Raw genomic sequence first — 22,384 nt, forward strand, 5'->3', positions numbered from 1 at the left:
GTGCCTGCAAGGGGGCAGCGCTGCCCTGCGGGGGTCGCGCTGGGTGGGCTGGGGGGGGGGGGGGAGCTGCTTCTCCCCTCCGCCGTGGGCGGTGCTTGGCAGGCGGTGCCATGCGGGGAGGCGGTGCGGCATGGAGGCATGGCGGAGGGCGCTGCGCTGCGGGCCGTGCGGGGCTGCCTGGCCGCCTTCCCGCGGGAGGCCCGCGGTGAGCCCAGCAGAGCAGCAGGGGGGAAGGGGTGGGAGGCAGCGGGGCGGACGGGCACCGCTCGCTCTTGGTGGCTGGGAGTTGGAAGCCAGTTTGCGTTTCTGATAGGCTAAAACTGCTGCTTGTTTGCTTGGACAGAGCTGGGGTGGATGGAGTGTGTGCCCTATCTTGATAGGCCTCCGTCCCCGCTGGAGTTCTACCGAGAGTGGGTGAGCCCAAATAAACCCTGCATCATCCGGAATGCCATTGGCCACTGGCCAGCGCTGCGCAAATGGACCTTGGAGTATCTCAGGTATGGGAGGGCTTCCAGTTTGCCTCCATGAAAGGGCTTTTGTGCTCTTGTTTGTGTTGATCAGTTACCCCAGTGCCCTCTGCTGGTCTGTATGAAAGCAGCGTTCACTATTCGCCTTGCCACAGCGTTGGAAACCTGAGATTCATTTTTATCATACAAACACAGAGCCCCCAGCAGCTCAGACTGAGTAGTAAGGGCAGGATTGTAACTACTTACTAACACCGACACAGACCGACCTGTTTGTGACCAACTGCATCTTGGCACAGCTCATGGACAGAAGGAACAAAAGGGGCCCCTCTTTGTGCCTCTGCTGAGGACCAGGGAGCCTCTTTTTGGGCTCACCTGTTAGAGATGGGAGAATTCAGAGAGGCAGGAGATATTCCTCTTGCCTTGACTGCAGAGAGCAATTGGAACAGGCTGTCAGCAGTAGGAAATCTTGCCCAGAGACACCCATCCACGAAAAGTCAGGTTTCTTACTTCGGCTGTCCATGAAATGAGCTGTTTGAGTAAGTAGTGTCCATAGGAGTGAATGAAGGTCTGGCTGTAAACTTGTGATTTATTTTGCAGGGAGGTAATGGGCCACAAAGTAGTAAGCGTGGCAGTAACACCAAATGGTTACGCAGATGCAGTGTTCCACGACCGTTTTGTCATGCCAGAGGAGCGCCAAATGCCCTTTATGGACTTTTTGGACATTGTGGAGAAGAAAGTGACCTCTCCCAATGTATTCTATGTGCAGAAGCAGTGTTCAAACCTTACTGAGGAGTTCCCTGAGCTGATGTGCGACGTGCAGCCTGATATACCGTGGATGAGTGAGGCTCTTGGTAAACTTCTGTAGTTTTATTGCAGTTTATCCATGAACTAAATTTCAGGGCTTCAGGATGGGAAAATGAAGGGCTGTAACCATGAGTTTGGTGTGGGGTAGTAATGCATTATGAAGTTTGATGGGTGCTATGATGGCTTCTTTTGTAGAAAGGGGTTAGTGTTGCTTGCAGAGTGCTGTTTGCAATGGAGGCTGTCATAGTTAGGAAGGAAGCTGAAGGACAGAAATAAACCAAGTTGGCAGAAAATAAGATAAAATACTTGTCAACGTGACACTTCAACTTGCTTTCTTGTTGAGAATGTTTCTCTATTCCATAACCATATAGGGAAGAAGCCTGATGCTGTGAATTTCTGGCTTGGGGAATCAACTGCTGTGACATCTTGTAGGTATTGTATGGCACTGTCGGTCTTTTTTATGCTTTCAGAACAGGGTTAAGTGGACTTGGTTTGCATCATGCAAAGCACTGATGATTTTCGTCCTGTCAGTGATAAGACTTAGTTATAAATACAGTCAGATCTTTCTGCACAAGTTCACGTGATACTGTCCCACGCAGGTTTTTGTGACCTGTGTTGTGTGTTACTGATATAGGGGTTTGGAATGTTCTTGGTTGAGTACATTTGCTACAACATTATATTATTGATTTTCACGCCCAATGGTCACAAAATAGAGGAAGCAACCTGATGATGAGAAGCTGGCAACTGCTGTTTTACTTTTGTTTCTGATGTAGAGAAGGAAAGGGCACTGATTTTTTTTTTCTCTCTCTCCACATCTCTTTTTTTTCCTCTCCTCAATCTTAGTACATAAAGATCATTATGAGAACTTGTACTGTGTGATATCCGGAGAGAAACAGTTTCTACTGCATCCACCAAGTGACCGTCCCTTCATTCCATACGGTACTAAATTTACTATGCATGTATGTCCGAAGGCTGGAAGGAGAGGTTTAAATACTGAAAGACATAAAAATGAAAGCAGAGAGAACCTGTTTATGCAGTGTTGTTCTTTCCAATGTGCACAGAAATCTCCTATTTCATACAGCATGTGGTTTTGTAAGACAGACTTTATTCTGAGGTCAGGTATTCACATCCTATATAGGTTCACTGACATTGCTCAGAGAGGTTGCGGTTGCTTCATCTGTGGAAATGTTCAAGGCCAGGTTGGATGAGGCCCTGGGCAGCCTGGTCTAGTATTAGATCTGGAGATTATACTACTTTTATTCTGTTTACAGCATTGTCATATGATTCATACCGTGTAAAAAAAGATACTGTTAAAAAACGGAGTAGAGCGATGCTTACATTTGGTAGCATACAGTAAAAGAGTGACTGACTGTCTTTTTGGACAGTCTTTTTTCTAACTCCTCGAGGGGTTGGAAAGTCATAAGCAGTGGAAGCAAAGCAGCTTGCACTATTTGAAGCAGGTAAGAACTCCTTTAGGGTAAAATTAGAAGTGAGAGACTAACCACAAGATGTGAACAACTAGTGAAAGCTATCTTGCTAGATTGATTTAAGAAGAAATCAGAAAATAGAGCCCTGTCCTTTTTCTTAATTGTGTGTGCGTGATGTGCCCTTCTATTAGTGTCTCTGAGTACTACTCTCAGTTATACCATTTAATTCTTTCTGTGATTCCAGAGCTCTATCAGGCAGCAACTTACAAAGTGTCAGAAGATGGCTCATTTGAAATTGTGGATGAAAAGACTACAGATAAGGTAAAAATGACAAAAAGAACACAGTCAGTTTGTAAAGTAAAGCTGGATTTGGACGCTGCTGAGCTAACTGAAGTGTTTGATAGGTTTTTAGAAATTCTTCATTATTTGAAAGAGTAACCAGATTTTTCACTTGCATTTTATTATTTGTAAAGGATATCTGGTTTCCAAGGGGAAAAAGACCACACATTACTGCACTTCTAAAACCACTGATGTCATACGTTGTCTGCCTTGCACCAAACTGAAATAGATCCAGCAAAGGACTTCTTAGTGAATCAGCAGTAAAGAAATTGTTTTTGCTTTAAAGCAGTATCACCCAGTTCAATAATACATACATGTCTCAATGAATAGATTGTGGCTTCTTAGTTGTAACAATATGTACTTGATTAGAATGTACAGACCTAGAGGAGCTTCACAAATAATCAGTGTCTTTTCTCTCATTAGTGCAATGCACTGATGCTACAGCTGAACTTGAGCTGGGATGTTTTCTATGCTTCCATAGTGGTGCTCCTAGAAACTTAGGTTGTGACTGTTGGGCATAGAAGTTAATGCAGGCAGCAGGGATGTGCAAGCAGGAAGAGGGATGTTTAGCTGTCAGGAATCAAAGTAGATGAGAAACTTGGAGAAGAGAAGGAAGTCCTAAAATTTGCAAGGCATTTTGTAAGTTATGCCACAAGATTTAAATTTGATATCTGACATTTAGCAGCTTTTCCATAATGAGAAATACTTCACTGAAGGAGGCAGATTTTTGCATCCTTGACCTATTCCCAGTTGCAACACGTCATGTTTTTCTAGGCATAATAGCATAATACCTGTTGCATAACTAGAAAGTTTAGCTGTCAGTTGTTTTACTGGAATCTTGCTGGAAATGCTTGCCAGGGTTATTGCCATACACATGCTCTTCCTTCTAGGTGCCCTGGATCCCTCTGGACCCTTTGAACCCAAATCTGGAACGATATCCAGAGTATGCTCAGGCAAAACCTTTGCAGTGTACAGTGAAAGCTGGTGAGATGTTATACCTCCCATCGCTCTGGTTCCACCATGTTCAGCAATCACATGGCTGTATAGCAGGTAAAATACGTGGCTTTGCCACATACATTTTTGAACTGTGCTGGGTGTGTGGGTAGGTATCACATAGCAAAATATAACCGGTACCAAAGTTCCCTACAAAATCATCTGCCTCCCTTCAGGAAGAAAGAAAGATCTCAGAAGAAGCTGATTCTGTTCTGTGCTGTGCAACTTATCTTCTTGCAGTCTGTTTTGGTTATAATCTTTAGGATTGTCAACAACTGTTAGGGATGTGGCAGAAGAAAAGTCTTTGTTAAATCAGGAGAATGAAAGCTAATCTGGTTTTTGTTTATGATTCAGAGGAGAGTATTTGGTTGCCTCATCTGCTAACTGCAAATTTACATACCTTGCACAAAGGAACTTCATGTAGTAAGTGACATCAGCACGTCAACACAAAACACTTTGGAGAAAGGAAAGGAAATCAGAAAATGTGAGTTTTAGGCATGGATGTAGACACGATGTGAAAGCCAGTCCATGTTATGTGAGCTGGAATCTTCTCTGACTCTGTCTCTTGCCTTGCTAATGAGCTCATGCTTGTTTTACCATTCCCCTGTGCTTATCAAAAGTCTTGCCTTCTCTTTCCTTGTAGGCTGTGTCTTCATCTCTCTGTTGGTTTTTTTTTCCCCTCCTTTCCAAGAATGCTACAGAATTTTGAGCATTGAGTGGAGGAGTGGGGATGGGTGGGAGGCAGTATGAGGCATATTATATCATATTATATTATGAGACATAATTATCATTATGTCCTCTATATTTTGCCAGGTTTGCTGGTAGCCTTTTGCTACCCTTTGCTTAGAGTGATCCTGCCTGCCCAGACAAAGTAAATACCATATTGTGAATAACAACATTAGTATTTGTGATGCAGTGCAAATATTGGAAGCCATTTTTTTCAGCATCAGTGATACTGTGATAAAAAGACAAGCTGTAAAGTAGTATTTCCAATTGTTTGTTTCCCCCAGTACTGCTGCTTAAATCCTTTAATCCTTAAAGACTGCTTAGAAAAAGTGGAGCTGTTTCCAGCTGAAAGCCTCTGGCCTCTCTTTTTTTTTTCTGTCTAACAAATACTAAAGGGTTGCTGTGTTTATTTGGCCTTTTGACTGTTAACTGTACTGCAGTCTGTATGTGCTTTGAAAGTCAGTGTTATCTGGATTTGGTGCAGGGAGAGTCCAAAACAAGTGTATAATCTTCTTCAAGAACCATTGGTACAGTATTAGAGTGCTTGGCTTATTATTTTATTTTTTTTAGCAGACATTACACCAATTTAAAGTGAGACACAGAATTACAGCACTGTCTCATTAACAACCATTGTGAAGTAATGGTGTGTTTGCCATCTGCTACATGCTTTTTCTAAGAGAAGTTTCTATCTAGATATTAAACTTTGCAGTGCATTTGCTGGTTGTGGTCTACATAGAAGCAGAAATGTGTTCACATAGAGTTTGCCAAATTTTTGCTCCAAGGAATTCCCAGTATAGAGTCTGAAGAGGAGTTAGTTTGGTGAAGACAGAGTTGCACTGGCAGCGCTACTGAAGAACTCAAATGTTTGCTTGCCTTATGTTTGGCTGTAGTCACAGTTCTGCTCATTTCAAAGTTTGGTCAGTGAGAATGGAAAACCTCTACTTAGCTGAGCTGTCTAAAACTATCTGTAAACATGCTTGCAAATCATTACATTACAGCTTTAGGAATGCCTTTTTGTTTCTTTTTCTTTCCTCAGTGAATTATTGGTATGACATGGAATATGACCTGAAGTACAGCTATTATCAACTGCTAGATTGTCTTACAAAAGCTGTGACAGTGTTATGACAGAGGTGGGACACTGGAACTTGCAGTCTTTCTCTCTCGTGTGATGCAGTCATCAGCGTCCGTAACTGGAGTTGGAGCACGATACAAGTGAAAAGAGCTAAGCACTGAATTATCCTCAGCAGCATCTGTTGGACAAGTCATGGCTATTTTGCTTGATTTCAGAGTCTCAGGTCAATTGACCAGGTGTTCTGGCTTGTAAGAAGAAGAATTGGCATCAGAATTTTTAGATCTGTGCATATTGTGTTGGTGATGGTGAGCAAAATAAAATATTAAGGGAAAGAATCTGGATTTTGGAAATCCCTAAATAGAAACCACAGCATTCATTCACATCTACAGGTTGTTTTCCTAACAAGCCAAACAAATGAGGAAGGATCTGCTCTGCTACCCCTGTGTGCATCAGGCTGCATCGGTCCAACATATCTGATCAGCTTAAGTCTAAAGGCCTGTCTGGTTGTGTTTCATTAAGTTCAGTGGCTGTGGTGTTTTGATGTTGAGAAATTACAACTTCTGCAATAAAAGGTCAGTTTAAAAGCTTACATTGGTACTAATTCTGACATTTTTCAAACAGTGTGATGCATACAATAGTCTAGAAGGACAGTTTGTGGGGAGTCGACTGGGACATTCTCTATCACCAGCCTAACACACAGTCAGTCAGGTTGTGTGAGCCAGGAGCTTGTTCCTATAGCCTTAATTCAGTTCTGTATTGCCACTAAACAAGATGGGACCACTCACTACATGTCTGAGACCTGCAGAGCAGGAATATGAGGCTATTAAATAGACAGATATCGTTGTTTAGGATTGGTGGAGGTTGGTATTTATCAGCCAATCTTCAAAGATTCATTAAAAACTTCAGGAAATGTATTTTACACAAATAAATAAAAAAATAAGGAAAATAAGGATTCCCTATAGAGAAGATTGACTGCTGTGAAGAAAAAAACCCAGTCTATAAAGACAGCTGACACAAGACAATTTGATTGTCTTGTTTTGCCATTTGAGGTGCTGGGTTATTAGTTTAAACTTTACATATCCTGAAATAAAATGCATGCCAGGTGGAAATGATAACTTCTGTCCCTGCAGGTCGGTTTGTGCATGACATCTGAGATGATGTGAGCGTAATCCAAACTACATCTCCCAGCCGCCCTTGCCTGCTGGCTGGAGGAAGCTGTCACCGTGCTTCCTTCTGGACTTTGACACAGATTTTAAGCCCGAGAAGCTGCAGGCTTCCGACATTCCCGTTTCACACAGCTTGAGTCTCTCCAAAAAGCAGCAGGCTCCTCTCCCCTCCCGCGGAGCCCGATGGCGGTGCAGGTGACCGTTCTGCCTTCTCGCAGGTGTCTGTTCGATGACCCCGTTCAGATCTGTGTGACTGGACTCGTCCCGCAGCAGGCGGTCACGCTCAGAGCCTGCCTTCTGGATGAGGGTGGGGAGCTCTTCCAAGCCCACGCTCACTACAGGGCTGGTGACAGTGGGGAGCTTGATCTGACCAGCTGCCCAGCGCTGGGGGGCAGCTATTCTGGAGTGGAGCCCATGGGATTGCTGTGGTCTCTGCGGTCCAAAACGCCGCATAAGCGGCTGGCAAAGAGGAACGTCATGACCCCTTTCTGTGTAGACTTGGAAGTGTATGAGGGCCATGGGGACATGAGCCAGTTGCTGGGAAAATGCACTCATGAGCGGTATTTTTTAGGAGAGGGAGTAAAGAGGATTTCAGTCAGAGAAGGTCGGCTTAAAGCAACTCTCTTCCTCCCTCCTGGTGAGTTGTAATCCGAATCCTGTTCTGGTTTTCTGTGTGTTCCCTGGGGCCCCTGGATACACTTAACAACCCGGAGTAAGGCCCCAGTTAATGGTTCCCTTAGCTGGCACTAGGGTGAATTCACCTTCATAATTAGCAGAGAACTGATCAGTGATGAGAGACTCTGGAAGTCAGTTTCCATACTCTGTGCTGCTCACAGAAATGTCTGAAATAATCCATAGAAGAGACTTGCAATGATATATCCTTAAAGAAATAGTACTTGTCAGCGACACTGATTGTATGCATGCCCGAGAACTGACATGTAAAGCTTCAGAGGATGATTTCCTTTTGATATCTGTTCTGATGGATTTTGAGTAGTTGCTACTGGAAGGACAACTCTAGAAACTTTTCTCCGTGAGTCTGTATATATATATAATATATATAATATAAATATATGATTATATATATATATATATATAACTTTCATTGCAGGACCCGGACCATTCCCTGGTCTTATCGATTTGTATGGATCTGGAGGAGGACTTGTTGAATACAGAGCAAGTCTTCTGGCTAGCAGAGGCTTTGTGACTCTAGCCCTGGCTTACATGGCCTTTGAAGATCTTCCTCCTATGCCAGAGATTCTTGAACTGGATTATTTTCAGGAGGCTATAGACTTTTTGCAGAAGCAGCAGCAGGTAGGAGACAAATCGTGGTACTCTTCCTACTGGAAACTATTCTCTAATTTCTTAATGTAAAATGCTATACATCACTGTGTGTAGCTGAGTTTCTGAGGTGAAGAGGGAGACAGCATGTCTGAAAGACAGTACGATCTTAAATGGAAAAGAATGTGCCTCAGCTCCAGTTTTGCAAATAGTTGGATCACTGCTTTGCACAGCACCTTACGGCCATCTGTGGAATGCTGTTATGCACACCAGTATTTGTACATGATTTATATCAAAACAGTTCCTGGACTACTGCTGCTTAGGCAGATTATCTTAATTTTTTTACAAGATTTTAGAAGAGAAAAAATCCATTGACTTTTTCCACTATTTCTGAGATGCAGGTTTTTGATTCTGACAAAGTTTCACAGTAATAGAACGCTGTAATAACAGAATCTCTTGAAGTTGCAGCATGGGAGAGTGTGCCTTGTTTTATATGCTGGGGTTGTATTTGAGTAAGTACCTGGAATGAGAGAAATACTTTTATAGCAATATATCATTTAAAGCATAAGAGACTAAGTATAATTTAAGCTTTGAATGGAGTGCTACTTAATGTGGTGTTCATTTAGCAAAATAGTTGTTTACTAGCACATGGATAAGAGGGATTTAGTCAGCTTTGAGAGCAGAATTCAACCTTGCTGTTTGTGTTGTTTCTTTAGAGCTGTGAAACTTTCAGAGTATCTTACAGGACCAGGGTGCATTACAAGATCAATTTGTTGTGAAGAGCCTTCACTATAATTAAGTTAAACATTGTTGAATTTATTCAGCCTCAAGTGTAATGAGCTTTGTGTGTTCTAAGATGTAACAGAAAATAACAGGTCAGCTGTATCTGAGTTGGAAAAAACAATGTTAAGAAAGACAATCAATGCAAGTAAACCTATGGAAGAGTGTTTTTCCACAGGGGGCCTGAAGAGAGAAGATTAATATGAGTTTCTGGAGGCGAGAGCTGTAAAATGAACAGTACTGAGAGGAAGTATTGAGTCAGGATGCTGAAGAAGCAAAGATGCTTTGTGTATGGATTTAACCAGGAAGAAAAAGTGTTACAGGGGAGGAAATGTTGAGGAGCTGTAGAATTCATAGTCACTCTTATGAGGGGATCAATAAGGGAGCGATAGCACCCAAACAGAGAAAGGGAATGGGTAAAAAAAAAAAAAAAAAAGGACATTTTAATGAGATGAGTTGTGAAGAAGCCAAAGGAGTGATATTATGCCAGCCCAGGATACGAGTAGTTGATAATGGCTGTTTCGTAACTGTCTTTCAGGTGAAGGATTCTGGGATTGGCGTTTTGGGCTTGTCTAAAGGAGCTGATCTAGCCCTTTCCATGGCCACATTTCTACCTGGCATCAAGGCAGCTGTCAGCATATCTGGAAGTGGCTTTAATTCTTTCATTCCCCTAAGGGGAGATGGCTTCACTATTCCTGCCCACCCATATGATTTGGGGAGAGTGAAGACCAGTGAGGAGTCTGGTCTTATAGATTTTTCAGATATCCTAGATGATCACAGAGACCCAGCGACTTGGGATAGTCGCATTCCCATGGAGAAGTCCTTGGCCAAGTTCCTCTTCCTGACAGGGCTGGATGATAAGAACTGGAAAAGTGACCTCTACTGCCGGGATGCTGTTCAGCGCCTTCATCAGTGTGGACGGAAGGTGGAGTTTTGCTCCTATTCTGGAGCAGGACACCTCTTGGAGCCACCTTACCTGCCTCTGTGCCAGTCTTCAATCCACAAAGTGCTTGGGGCGTTTGTGCAGTGGGGTGGACAGTGGAGGGAGCATGCCAGAGCACAAGAAGATGCCTGGCACAGGATACAGGCCTTTTTCTGGAAACACCTGATGAACTCAGACATTCCTAAGAGCAATCTGTAGTAGAGGTATTGCTGCCAGCAGTGGCGGCAGGATAAGTATTTCATTTCTTACTGTATTAGGTCCAAAATCTTCCCGAGTAATTTCCCATTTTTGAGTTTTTTGAGTACATTTTGGATCCCAGCTGAGTGAAGAGGCACTCTTCTCATTTATTCTGAAGTGCAGCAATAACATTTGTTTCTGATACTTCATAATCCAGAAGAAATGAATCTTACTGAGGTTACGCTGGTGGTATCTCCTGCTGATTCCAGATATGCTACATGTCAGACTGAAGTTTGCACTGCACTACTCAATAAATATGTCTCTGTGTATGCACAGTTTACTTGAAATTATCTGAACAAAGGCTTTGACTGTCTTAATGCCTGTAAATGCACAGGCAGCGATCCTAGTGTAGTTGTAAGCTATCTCTCTGCTTGGCTGAAGAGTTCCTATGCTGTTCTTAACCTCTTATATCACTAAGAGGAGGGGGAAAATTTGCATAGGAGTTTACACACTGCTCAAGATTGGGGCTGATGCGGGTGTTTTAAGTACCCGCTTTTGGATGCTGAAGCTCAGTTTATTCCTGTAATCCCATTCTGAGCACAGAAGGAAGTAGAAGGTGGGTGTCTGTCTTTGAGGCAGCAAAACCTCACCTTAGAGAGAGCACAAATTCCTGCTGAGGGGAATTCCTGCCCCCAGGGAGCCCGGCTCCTGCTGAAGGCAGGATTGTAACCTTGGTTCCTCAGGGAGCAATGCTTGGGCCTTAAAGGGCTGTGGACTCTAATGCAATGTATCTGATGCAGAGTGTGCTCCCTTACATACTTCCAGTTTCTTGCCCCTTCCTCAGAAGGTGGGTGAATATTGCTCAGCAGGCATCTTTCTCTCCTGGCCACCCATACAGGTGATCTATAAGGATTTCTGTTACTATCTCTTCATTTCTGTTTGTGCTCCGTGTGTCTGTATCCTGCACAAATGGCAGCTGGTGAATGGATAGGACCCAGCAGAAGAGCAGTGTGTGTCAACAAGGGAATTCAAACACATTTGAGCAGTTCAGTTTGGATAATTGGACATTCTTTTCTCCATCATTTTTCTGTTTTATTGAAGTAGTCAAAAAACACCTGTGTCATTCATCCAGATGTGCTTCAGGCTCAGCATGTGCTGGGAGGTTTTCTGGGAGATGAATGGTTTATTTCTTTTGTTTTTACTGAACACAGTGAGGCTTATGCAGTACAGTGTGTTCAGTGGTGTACCTCACATCTGTTTTAATCCCTTCTGAAATGAAGAAATGCTTTCTCAGTCTTCAGTGGGCAGTTTACAGACCTATATTTTGAATCACAATATTGTGAGCTGTTGAGGAAAAGCATTTACTTTCACTACAGGGAGCTACTACTAAAGGAAAGATACTTTCCATCAGTAAATGTACAGTGTTGCCAGTGTTGATACAGTCTGTTACATTGCCACATTCAGTAGTCACATTCAAGGAAAACAGTGTTGAAACGAGGTAGGGGAGAGCTGCAACCTGACTCCATCGATGATGGTAGCACACAGGACCTCTTTGTTTTCTCACTCTGAAATCAAAGCTTTGGCAGCCAATTGAAAGCTCTTTATTTATCACGTGGGTGGTGACTGGCATGAACGACTGAAAAGACTGATTAAGCAGTAAAAAGACTGAAAAGACTGATTTAGCTGAATCTGTGCCATATTCAAACAAGAAAATATGTCAGCTGGCTCAGCTGTGCAGGGTATTCTTTTTAAATCAGCTGGCCTTCTCAGAAACTCAGGTTTCAAAGTTATCTTCAGGAAATAGAAACTGGAAACCAAAGGGAGACTAATATTAAGTAATTGGAAGTGGCCTATTTTTATCATTTCCATAGCTCGTTTGTAATTGAGCAGTAATAGAGACTGCTGACTTGTCATTGAATTCTTTAAGTTTTCCTTCTTTGCTGTGGTTGAACTTGTGGTCTCTCAACATGGAAACTACCCCAGAGAGAATCTAATTGCTGTGAAAAAATCCCATCTGTGATTTGAATCTTTTTAATCTCCACTGTAGCCTTACAGCCCAGCACCCTTGAATCTGACATAGCCCAAGTGAATGTGATCTGAGCGATGTGTCACACATATAGCTTATTATTTTAAAGTAGTTGTCAGTGAAGTAGGCCACAGGCTTTTTGCACGCTGTGAGACCTTCGGATACAGTTTCTTTTCATTGTGGGTTTTCTGTGTCACAATGCAGTTTTTCTTCGTGTGGCTCCATCTGACTCTAAATAGCCCTTCAGAAAAGGCTGCAGGGACTCTTGGTCAGGAACACCAGGTTGAAATGATTTGAGCACTGCATGAAGCAATGAACCCTGTACTTTTGAAGGCACCTTGAGAAAGCTTATAAAACTGACCTTTCTTTCATGGGTTCTTTTCCCATACTTAGACAGATATGTTCTTAGGCTCTGTGTAGTTGACAAAGGAAGAAAATCCTTGAAGCTCTTCAATGGATACCTACAAGTACCAGGTATGATTATTTGTATGTAAGCTAAAGCTGATCCTGAAGCATTTTATATGTATGCAAGGTATAACTCAAAGGAAACTACAGAATGAAATGAGTCCAAATGTCTTTATTAGAGAAAAGTGAACCACAGTTACAGGAAAGGTAAAAACATCTTTGAGAAAGTATCTGTACATTGAGGCCTCTGGAAAAGTAGCGAATATTGGAGATCTTGGTGGAATTTTACTAAGAGCTGCACCAAACAGGCAGATTTCAGTGAAAATGTGCTCCTGTAGCAGTATTAGTTTCTTACCAAGGAGAAGGAGCATCTCTGCATGGCTGCTTCTGCAAAAGCCCATCCTACACTTTTTAATGCTTTACAAATGTAATTTGGAAAAGGAATCTGAGCCCAATGCAGCGCAGAGCAAGTGACCTTTTGAATGAAGCTTAGCTAGAAGGAATATTAATGTTTCCAATGAACTAACACCCTTTGCGGCATTTCCTGCAAAGCAGCACTGTCATTTATCATCATCCAGGACAAAATATAGGGATGCTGAAACTCAATGGTTTTCAGAGGTAAAAAAAAAAAAAAAAAATGTGAAAGATATACAGAAAGATGTGACCTGACTCGAGATACTGCCTGGAGAAAATTATTAACAAGTTGCATTCTATTAACTTAGGCTTATATCTTTATCTCATAGCTCTTAGTTATACTATAACCAGCCCAGCTGATCCTGAATTCTGCTGCAGTAATCAGGACCAAGGGTTGGCTCAGAACACAGGCTGTTTGGAGCTGCCATTAGTGTCATACTAGCAGAACATAGCTATCTGTAGAGCATCTTTGTTTGTACCCAGCCTGCTCAGTTTTCAATTTCTGTTGCTAGAACTTGCAGCTCCAGAAGGACTAGATTGCCTCTTCCTGAGACAGTGAAGAATTACTTTGGTAGCAGTGCAGTTTGTACATAGTGGTGTATGAAAGTGATACATTTTGCCTTCGAGATGGAAGGGCTGAACTCTCAATCTGCAGTCTGCGATGCTCTGAGAATCTACTTTGCATCATGGGTTGATGTTACTTTGAATACATACGCTGTTTGTGAATTCTGGATGCTAAGATTAAGGATTCAAGCACTAGGCAGTGTCTTACAGGTCAGTGCATGACACTGACAGAATGATGGTGTCAGCTGGACTCAGTGCTTTTGGCCTGCTGACCAGTCATTGGTTCTTGCCAGCAACTGTGTGAGATGAATACCAATCTACTGTGCTCCTTTGTGCTACTGACAGAATATCGCTAGTACTAGGTATAAACCATAAAGTAAATAAAAGATATTTGTCCTTCACTTCTACTGTATTAACTGTGTTTTCCATTGATCTTCAAGCAGGTTTTGTTTTTTTTTAAAAAAGACTGTGGATCTGCTGAGAGTAGACCCCCTCTCTGACAGGTGCTGCACAAACAAACCTGCTCCACATGACTTACCATCACACCAGTACACGAGGTATGATTAGTGCAGTGGGCAAATGTATCTGAGAGTTATGTGTCAGGACTGACTAAATGTAAAGACTGTCTCTCCCACTCAGAGTCCCAGAACTACAAATTATATGAGACTGTAAGAGTATTTTGGAGAATAACCACTATGCACTTGTCCTGTTCTTGGACTTATTTGTGAACATCTGTTTTGACTATTGACAAAGCCAGGATGCTGAGCTAAATCGTCTTCTGAGCTGAAGCAGAGAAATTAGTTTTTGCTTGCCTGCTTTGCATGTTTGTTTTGCATGTTTGTTTGTTTGTTTGAGGAAAAAATAGATATTTTCTACGTCTTTCTTGACAGAGCATTGATTGTTACAATGAATGGACACCAACTCTCAGTCCTCCCTCAGATCCCCAGCATGCAGCTCTGGACTGCTGCTAAGGGCTGCAGAGAAAACACAGTACTTTGTCTTCATGGTTATTCTAGCAGGATGTGCACTGTCTGATGGAAAGTGGAACACAATCATGTTGCTTTCCAGTGAAAGGTATGTTTGTAAGGACCTCATATACTGATAAGCACGTTTTTTCACCTGTCAGGATAAGTTTGGAAGTGGCAGTTTATGTATAGGGGGATTCTTCTCTCAACTGCATGACACTTGGTGCAGATATAGTAAAAAGAAAAAGAGAGAGTTGAGTTGTATTTGATTCAGAGCTGTCTCCTTTTTCTCCTTAATTTTCTGTTTCATTTGTTTTCTGGTCATTTTTTCTTTATCATTTTTGTCTGCCTGACTAGCCATATAGAAAACACCACGCACAGGACAATAATGGGCTGAAGCAGGAAATACCTCACTACTTGCCAATTCACAGCTTAAGAAAAATCCTTATATTTCTGAGAACATTTGCTCTCTATCCTTTGCAGATGCAACTTTTCTTTTTATCTGGAGTGAGATTAGAATTTTTGAGGACTGACTTATTATACTTTTTATTCCCTTCTCATGGAAGACACTTTGGCTTTTCAGTGCTTCTACCTTCCTGTTGTGCTCCTTGCAAAAGAACATAATTTTTCATTGTTAATGAATGTCAGTCCAGATCTCAAAGGAATGCAATTTCCTGGACTCAGGAAGGAATCCAGAGGTTAATCTCATAAATCCTATGTATTCTCTGTGGCTCGTATGACTCTTAGCCAACTTTGGCAAAAGAGTCATTTCATTTCACACTCATGGAGTAAAATGCATTTCTTTTATAACACCCTAGCCGTCTGTTCAGGCTAAATCATTGTACATAGAGCCCTGAATTGAGTAATTCGTGTGTGTGTCTCAAGTGCTTTCATGTTACTCTGTAGAACAAAGCTCTCCTTATGATGTAGCAGTCTTGGAAGACAAGAGCTCCCCTCCTGCTACACGTAAAAAGTAGGGGATAATTTCTCTGTAGGTCAGTGCATGCACTTAGTACAGAGTCAAGGAGGTTCTAGATGGAAGGAGTCTTAGGATGCTATGGGCAGAAATGCAGTTATTCTGGGAAGCAGAGGAATGAATGTTTCTGCCCTTCTTGCTGTGCAAAGTCCTATTGTAGGTACAGTCAGGAATGCTTTTTTCTCTGTACAATTTTTCTTACAGTGAATTGTGAAAACCAAAAGCTTCCCTTTCTAACATATTTTCATGCCTTATCCCTTTCATGCCTCTGAAAGTGATAGTGTCAGGTCAAGTGTCTCCAAATAGACTTTGCAGTTGAAAAAGAGGGGAGAAAAAGAAAGAAAAGAAAAAGCTCTGGTTTCTCAAAAGCCATTTATTATTTAAAAAAAAAAAAAAAAAAAAAAGGAAAAAAAGGAAAAAAAAATTTCACTGAAGAAAGAGATGTTTTGATCAGCACAATTTGCTTGGCTGGCAGTTCTGCAGCACCCTCAGACAGCTCTGACTTCTGCAGGCCAACAGGCACAGGGTGTACTAACTACTACATTATTCACTTTCGTTATAAGAATGCCAACTTTTGAGCTCTGATTGTGGATAAAGGTAATAAAAGTGAGTTCTGTATCTCGAGAATATCTGTATTACAGATTATTGCAGTGAGGTAGGTTGAAAGGAAGGACAGTAAAACTTATTTCAGTTAATACTGGAATAGACTGAGGTCTTTCTGAATCTACATTACTCTTATAGAGGAAAGACTGCATATGAGGAAGATATAAAAATGTTATTTGCTCCAAGGCTCACCCTGTTCTTATGGTGTCTCTTAAGCCTTCCTTGTGAATCAAGGGGGAAATGACAGACACAGTGCAAACTGTTGTTGCAGAGGTGGATTTTGTCCCCAAATAAAATGTATGTGTGGAGGTGGGCTTTCAAAACAGAAAGATGCAAATACTGCCATGGCAATAATTTCTGCAGGGAAATAGAACCACTTTCTTACCCATATCACTAGCAAGTATCTTTTTCTGTATGTGGATGAAGTTTGCTTGATTGAGAGAGTGACTGTGTACCTGCCAGCTATGAATGTTCAATGTATCCTTGGTTTACTACCATCCTACAAAAAACATTAGTAGATCTTGAACATTGGTCTGGATTCCTAGAAGTTTTCTCACAACTGAATACCTCCTGCTCTTGTAAAAAAGAGTTTTCCTTCTCTTCCTGAGGAAAAGAGGCCGTATCAGCCTGCTTTATAGGCTTCTTATTTCAGCTTCAATAGTACTTAGTGCTATTTTCAATAGTAGCAACTATTTATCATTGAAACTCTGTTCTAGCTGCTAAAGTCTACTGTGGCATTTCACTGATATATCACCTTCAGCTGACCTTTTGTGCAAGAGCGTGGTTCATCCAAACCCAGCAGAAAGATGAAATACTTCCTCAGCTGTGGATGAAGATGGCTGTAAAAGAAAGAGTAATGAAAGATACAGGGACAGGCAGAGATCAGTAGAAACAAATTTATACTTCTATATGTGTATATGTATGTAGGAGTATACCAATGTTGTGTATGTGCTGATCACAGTATTTCTTCCCTGGATGGTCATTGGGATCTATCTACAGCTCCAGCACTCTTAAAATGATGTCTTGTTGATGCTGCATGCTTCATTAGTATCAGTTAATGCTGACTGGAAAGGAAAGGAAATGAACGAACTTTATTCTATTAGATGGGTATATCATATTAAAGATAAGATTTGATGTGAGATGATTTAATTTGTCTATTCCAAAGCAGATGTAGTAGTTAGCTATGAGAACTGGAACTCACTTTCAGCATTGAAGAGGGGGATTAGAAAGTGGCTCTCCAGAATAGAAAACATTTTCAGTTGCAGAAACAATTGTTCTCCTGGATCTCAGGCCCATGCACTTTGCAGCTGCAGCATCTCTCCTGGACCATGATGTACCATATCAGACGGTCTTTGCTAACTTGCAGCAGAGTGTAAGTGACTGCTCCCCACATGAACATAGCAAATGTCTCTCCTGACAAATTGCATTGTCAGGAATGCTGGAAAGAAAGAAATCTGTGACATTTTCCTTGTGTTCTGAAGGAACAAATGATGATTAAGGAAGGTCTGTGTCTTTCATCACTGGCTCACTGAGGGGGACTGTAAGTACATGACTTTACACTTCATTTTATTTCTTGACTGAACTTTGTAAATGTATTGGCTGTAAATCTGCCGAGAGCTTTGCACCACTATGGCAGTAATTATTATTATGATGATTGTTGAAATATGCTGTTAAGTCTCAGAGATGGTGCAGCTGGCTGTGTATTTGCCTGAATGTTTCATGCTTTAGGCAAGTATACAGTCCCCACTGTCACAAGTTTAGAGGTTCCAGTCATACAGTCAATGCAATACATTTGGCCTCCCTCAAAAACAAGAGCAGACAAATATAACCTCCCAGTGGTAGGTGGGAACCCTCATTCTGTTATGGTGTGCCCTGAAGAAAATATAACATCTCATAAACTGTAGATGAAGTCTAAATGCAGAATGCCGCTTTGGTTTACTTCAGCATACAAGGATTAGGAAGGAAATATTTCAGTAATTTGGGTGTAAAATGGTGTTTGAGGCTTTGGTAGTGATAAAGGTGGTGATTTATCTTCAGTTATGTGTGTTAAGGGGACCTTTCTGCTGTACTTCCTTCCATGGGCATTCATGTACATCCTAGCTCAGAACTACCACCTGCATATCTCAGGCTGTTCGAGCCTGCTTACACCTGGAATTCTTTCTTTGCATGTGCATTTCAAGGTTTTATTCTAGGTCTGTCACTTCTGAAGTATCCTGAGAGTGAACAGGCAGTTGAGCTATGAATAAGGAACTCAGTGCTTAGTTTCCTAACTTGCTTTTCAATACGATTGCAGCTGTACTAAGCTTCTTCCAGATACTCCAAAGGGCAGTTGCTGCAACTTAAGTCTGTTGTTTCAAGGGGACATCATATCCACTTTGACATACAGCTGCTGTATTTCATTTGGCCAGATGAAACAACCTCCTTTAGATTCAGAATATAGCCAATCATAATACACTTTTTTTAAACATGAAAAATTCCACTATATATATACAAGCTCTACACTTGGGAACCTAGAGAGGAAAAAATTATTATCAATGTGCAAAACTGTGTAATCAGTTATAATCATTCTCCTTCCCAGATGTGAAGAGTGTGTCTTTTTTCACCTCATACTGTCATATCTAAATGCTGGCTAAGTGTTTTGCTTTCCAGTGTGGATGATTCTCTTGGCAGCAGAGGGATGTTCTGTAGTCTTTACTACAAAACTCTCCTCCTTTAAACTGTGGGTGTCATCACCTCTGCAGGTCTCTACCTGGTCCTGTCCATGGACAGCACAGCCATTAGCAGTGGAAGTGTCACTGAAGCATGTGGCCTGGTAGTCGCAGGTAAGAGCTAAGGAAGGAAGATACAGGTCCGCATACACTGAAGAGCTCAGCTACTCACAATGTGTTGCATTTTTATACCAGGGAGGTATATGCTGTCCTCCCGGTATAGGGGTCATATTGGTGTCACTGTGGAGAAGCACACAGGTCACAAGATGGCAGCATAATCTCACTAGTCAGGGTCACAGAATTGGAGGGCTCAGGTCATTAATTCCCCAGCTCAGCCTCCTTTTTTTTGAAGAAACAGGAAGTCCAGTGCGTAGCTGTTTCTTCCCAGAGTCTAAATTACCATCTTTTAGGTGCAAATCTTGTTGCAACACTTTTCAAACCAACATGCTGAGTTTAAATTCAGCTGCACTTTGATAGTGTTGAAATAAACTGTCCACCTGGTGTTCAGTGCTGAACAAAAAAGCACATCAGCATGTTGTCTATCTAATGAATACAAATAGTAGTGTTTATGGAACAATAACTTTGCAAATCCTCTGCAACCAAGAGTTAGACGTTTCTTAGGCTTTTTCTTCCTTCCTGCTTTTGAGTGCAGCACATTCTGAACCCTGCCCCAAATACACACTTTTTAGTGAATGTTATTTTGGGCAGCAATGAGTGAAGAGCTGATTTAATGTATTCCTCAGTTTATGGTGTATATACGTATTGAATTTTCATCTGTCTTACTGTCTGCCTTTGTCTCTGTCTTTCAAAGAAGATATCTGCCCATTCTTACTGTTCTTCATGAGTTGTACCTTTTGGATGTGCAGTACTTGATCTGGAAAATATGAGCTGTACTAGGGAGGGATGATTCATCACATCAATCACCGTGTTATATAATGAAGGGTGATAATTTCCACTAAGAACATTCCTAGCAGCAGCGTTCCCACTTGTGAATTTAAATGTTCTCCTGAGGTCTTTCTGTAAAACTAAATGGAGGTACTTGTAATTACTTGGAATACAGACAAACCATGAGAGCAAGGCAGGAATCTATCCCTTTTCAAATTAATTTCACTTTTTATGGTGCCACTGAAATTAAGCCATAGGGTAGGCACACCTTCAATATGCATTTTCATGGAACTCTGAATTATATCACTATATATAATCACTGGTTTGTATCTATGAAGTGAATGTGATCTTTTGGCATGTGTGCAAACTGTGCTGATGGATATTTACTTTCTGAACTCACTGGTGCATTTTCTGATGACATTTTTGTAAACATTTGAATACGTGCTGAAATCCAGAACGGCTTCATTTTGTGTATTTGTTCAGCTGAAAGTCGTTCTATCTGAGTTTACTCTTACCAGTCAATTTAAAGTCACATCTGAGCATCCCTAAAGCTAAATGAAAATAAGGGGAAGTCTACACTACCCTTTCCATTAATGCATAGTTACTGGACTAAGCAGTTGGCCACATGGTGTCACTGTGTCTTAAGGTAGCAGAAACCCTCGCAATAAAGCCTTCAGCAATTCTAAGTTTTCAAAGTATCCCAACTATGTCATGTTATCTAAAGGAGATGCTTCAAAAAATCGACAAACTCTCAGAAGCTTTGCTATAGACATACTTAAGGAAAGTGTTTTATACCAAGTGCCTGTTTCCTGGTTCCTTCTGTCTTCCTGGAAGGTATCAGAAATGTTTTTGCCCAGAGGCTTTTCTTCTCTCTCAGTCTGCATTTTGGAGCATGCTTATATGGAAAACTTTTTCTTGAATTGTTGTGAGTGTGAGATTTAAAAATTCAGTGGTGCTGGACTCGTCCTGCATTTTAGTCACAGCTCTCCTTCTATGTATATCTGAATGCACAACATCCTTTGTTTTATCTGACCACAGGAAACATGGCCTTGTGGAACTCAGAGCAATAGAAACTGCAGATCCTGAGGCCCACAGAATCCTATTTAGTGCATGCTAATCCTGACAAATGCATTGCACAGCACACCTACTCAAGAGAGCTGTGCCAAAAGCTGATACATTGCATGTTTAGGATGTTTCATAACGTACAGCTATAGCAACAACTGAGTGAAATGCTTGCTGTACAGATACAGTATGAGCTTTAGCCAAGACGATGATACATGTCTGTGTCAAGGTGTACTGAAAGACTACAAAATCTTGTGTAGCACAACAAGTACAGTGTGTACTGCTTCTTCTGTAAAATAGTGAGGGAGCCTAGAGCAGCCGGCCTTATATTAACAGCCTCACAGTTTGTGTAGCCAAGGTTGAGATTCCATGGAGAGGAGAAATGACTGACTCTGGCAGTGATTCACCACCTAAGTAGAATGCAGGGTGCTTTTATATTGCTTGGACAGTAGGTAGACACTGCTTTTCCAAAGTCAGCTTCTGTGCCTTGTATGAGGCTTATTCTCTGCATAGCTGCTGAGAACTGTGTATGTACCTCTGTGATAGTTTCAGTACTGATTTTGTGCTAGGGTCCTGGAGTTCAGCTGTAACCTGTTTTGAGGCTGGTTTATCTGTCATTATCTTTAATTTAAATACACAGCCAAGCCTACTTAAAGTCATTAGGTCTGTGAAGTGTGGTTCCGTGAGTAATTCTGGTGCCTCAGTATGAACTGTAATGCATTGGCATGAATTGAGGAAATGGCTATAGAGAAGATTCACGGATTTTTGATGTAATAGAAGACAAGTCTAACAAAAATGCCATTTAATTAAAAGCTTACATAGTCATAGTGGAATCCTCTGAAAGGAAGTAGCACACTATTTATATTTTATTGGGAATAACTGAATGGGACATGAGACTAAATGCTAAACAAAATCTGGATGGTCAGATCTCACAGGCTAGAGCTGAGCAGAGATGCACCAGCATATCTGACTTTCTTGAAGAGACAGCAACAGTGTACAGGTTTGGGTCTGGAAGAGCAAAACGCATTTGTGACAGCGTAAGTTGCATTTCTTCTTACTTGCACTGTAGCAACAGCTTAGTAGTATACAGTGTTTCGGGCTGTGATTCCTCTCCTTCCCTTCCCCCCCCCCCCCCCCCCCCCCCATTGCTTTTCTAATTATCTGAACTGAAATAATTCCTCTGTGGCCTCTGTGCTGGTGGTGGCTCTTAGGATAGGAGCTTCTGCTTGATATGGTTCATCCTGTGGAAGAAAAGCCTGAAGCACAGAGTAGCATGGAATGGTAATGCAGAGAAGCAGGAGATGTACAGGTCATCTTGGGAGTAGATCTGGCACACTGTCAAAACAATTTGTCCTTGTTCTATGAATCTTGGTAACTGCTGACCTCATTATTGAGACACCAAAGGTCTCTTGGTAGTGTGTGAGGGAGTCCTATCTTAACTACTGTAATTATCCTAATGGTGCTGCTGCCATGCTGGTACACCAACTATAAACAGGAAAAGCTGAAACCCAGTGACACAGATGGAGATGCAAGTGAAGGGCTAGTGTCTGTATAGTAGAGATATGAATAAAGAAATAGACACTGGCTCAGGAGCTCTCTTCACA

At 41.6% G+C, this 22,384-nt stretch overlaps 3 protein-coding genes across 8 annotated transcripts in view; all 3 read left to right on the forward strand.

Moving 5' to 3' along the window:
• Positions 1-122: 122 nt before the first annotated feature.
• Positions 123-6,417, forward strand: JMJD7 (jumonji domain containing 7). 3 transcript variants are annotated; one of them, XM_015864536.3, is made up of 8 exons: positions 123-205; positions 344-497; positions 1,065-1,318; positions 1,643-1,699; positions 2,115-2,210; positions 2,943-3,019; positions 3,928-4,087; positions 5,793-6,417. In XM_015864536.3, exons 1-8 carry the CDS (start codon positions 139-141, stop codon positions 5,879-5,881), a joined length of 954 nt encoding a protein of 317 aa, XP_015720022.2. In that variant the 5' UTR covers positions 123-138; the 3' UTR covers positions 5,882-6,417. The 3 variants fall into 3 exon arrangements, with proteins under 3 accessions (XP_015720022.2, XP_085406439.1, XP_085406440.1); XM_085550313.1 differs by having other exon boundaries at positions 1,234-1,318; XM_085550314.1 differs by lacking the exon at positions 1,065-1,318.
• Positions 6,282-10,532, forward strand: LOC107314827 (acyl-coenzyme A thioesterase 1-like). 4 transcript variants are annotated; one of them, XM_085550312.1, is made up of 3 exons: positions 6,282-6,400; positions 8,103-8,305; positions 9,591-10,532. In XM_085550312.1, the coding sequence occupies exons 2-3, from the start codon at positions 8,216-8,218 to the stop codon at positions 10,191-10,193; spliced, it is 693 nt and encodes a 230-aa protein (XP_085406438.1). In that variant the 5' UTR covers positions 6,282-6,400; positions 8,103-8,215; the 3' UTR covers positions 10,194-10,532. The 4 variants fall into 4 exon arrangements, with proteins under 4 accessions (XP_085406438.1, XP_015720021.2, XP_085406437.1 ...); XM_015864535.3 differs by lacking the exon at positions 6,282-6,400 and adding an exon at positions 7,071-7,631; XM_085550311.1 differs by lacking the exon at positions 6,282-6,400 and adding an exon at positions 7,071-7,212.
• Positions 10,533-10,680: 148 nt separating this feature from the next.
• Positions 10,681-22,384, forward strand: part of LOC107314826 (cytosolic phospholipase A2 beta) — a 45,557-nt gene continuing 33,853 nt past the window's right edge. The window contains exons 1-3 of the mRNA XM_085549816.1: positions 10,681-12,672; positions 14,047-14,138; positions 14,472-14,655. The gene's annotated coding sequence lies outside the window, so the exon portion shown is untranslated. The remainder of the gene's footprint in view (positions 12,673-14,046; positions 14,139-14,471; positions 14,656-22,384) is intronic.

Source organism: Coturnix japonica, chromosome 5 (assembly GCF_054131305.1).
Source record: "Coturnix japonica strain WE chromosome 5, WE-NBRP24, whole genome shotgun sequence".
Lineage (NCBI taxonomy): Eukaryota > Metazoa > Chordata > Aves > Galliformes > Phasianidae > Coturnix > Coturnix japonica.

Coding starts and splice junctions, on each gene's coding strand:
- LOC107314827 (XM_015864535.3), top strand. CDS start 7,178: ATGGCGGTGCAGGTGACCGTTCTGCCTTCTCGCAGGTGTCTGTTCGAT. Junction 7,632..8,102: donor AACTCTCTTCCTCCCTCCTG/GTGAGTTGTAAT, acceptor CTTTCATTGCAG/GACCCGGACCATTCCCTGGT. Junction 8,306..9,590: donor TTTTGCAGAAGCAGCAGCAG/GTAGGAGACAAA, acceptor ACTGTCTTTCAG/GTGAAGGATTCTGGGATTGG.
- JMJD7 (XM_015864536.3), top strand. CDS start 139: ATGGCGGAGGGCGCTGCGCTGCGGGCCGTGCGGGGCTGCCTGGCCGCC. Junction 206..343: donor CTTCCCGCGGGAGGCCCGCG/GTGAGCCCAGCA, acceptor TTGCTTGGACAG/AGCTGGGGTGGATGGAGTGT. Junction 1,319..1,642: donor GTGGATGAGTGAGGCTCTTG/GTAAACTTCTGT, acceptor ATAACCATATAG/GGAAGAAGCCTGATGCTGTG.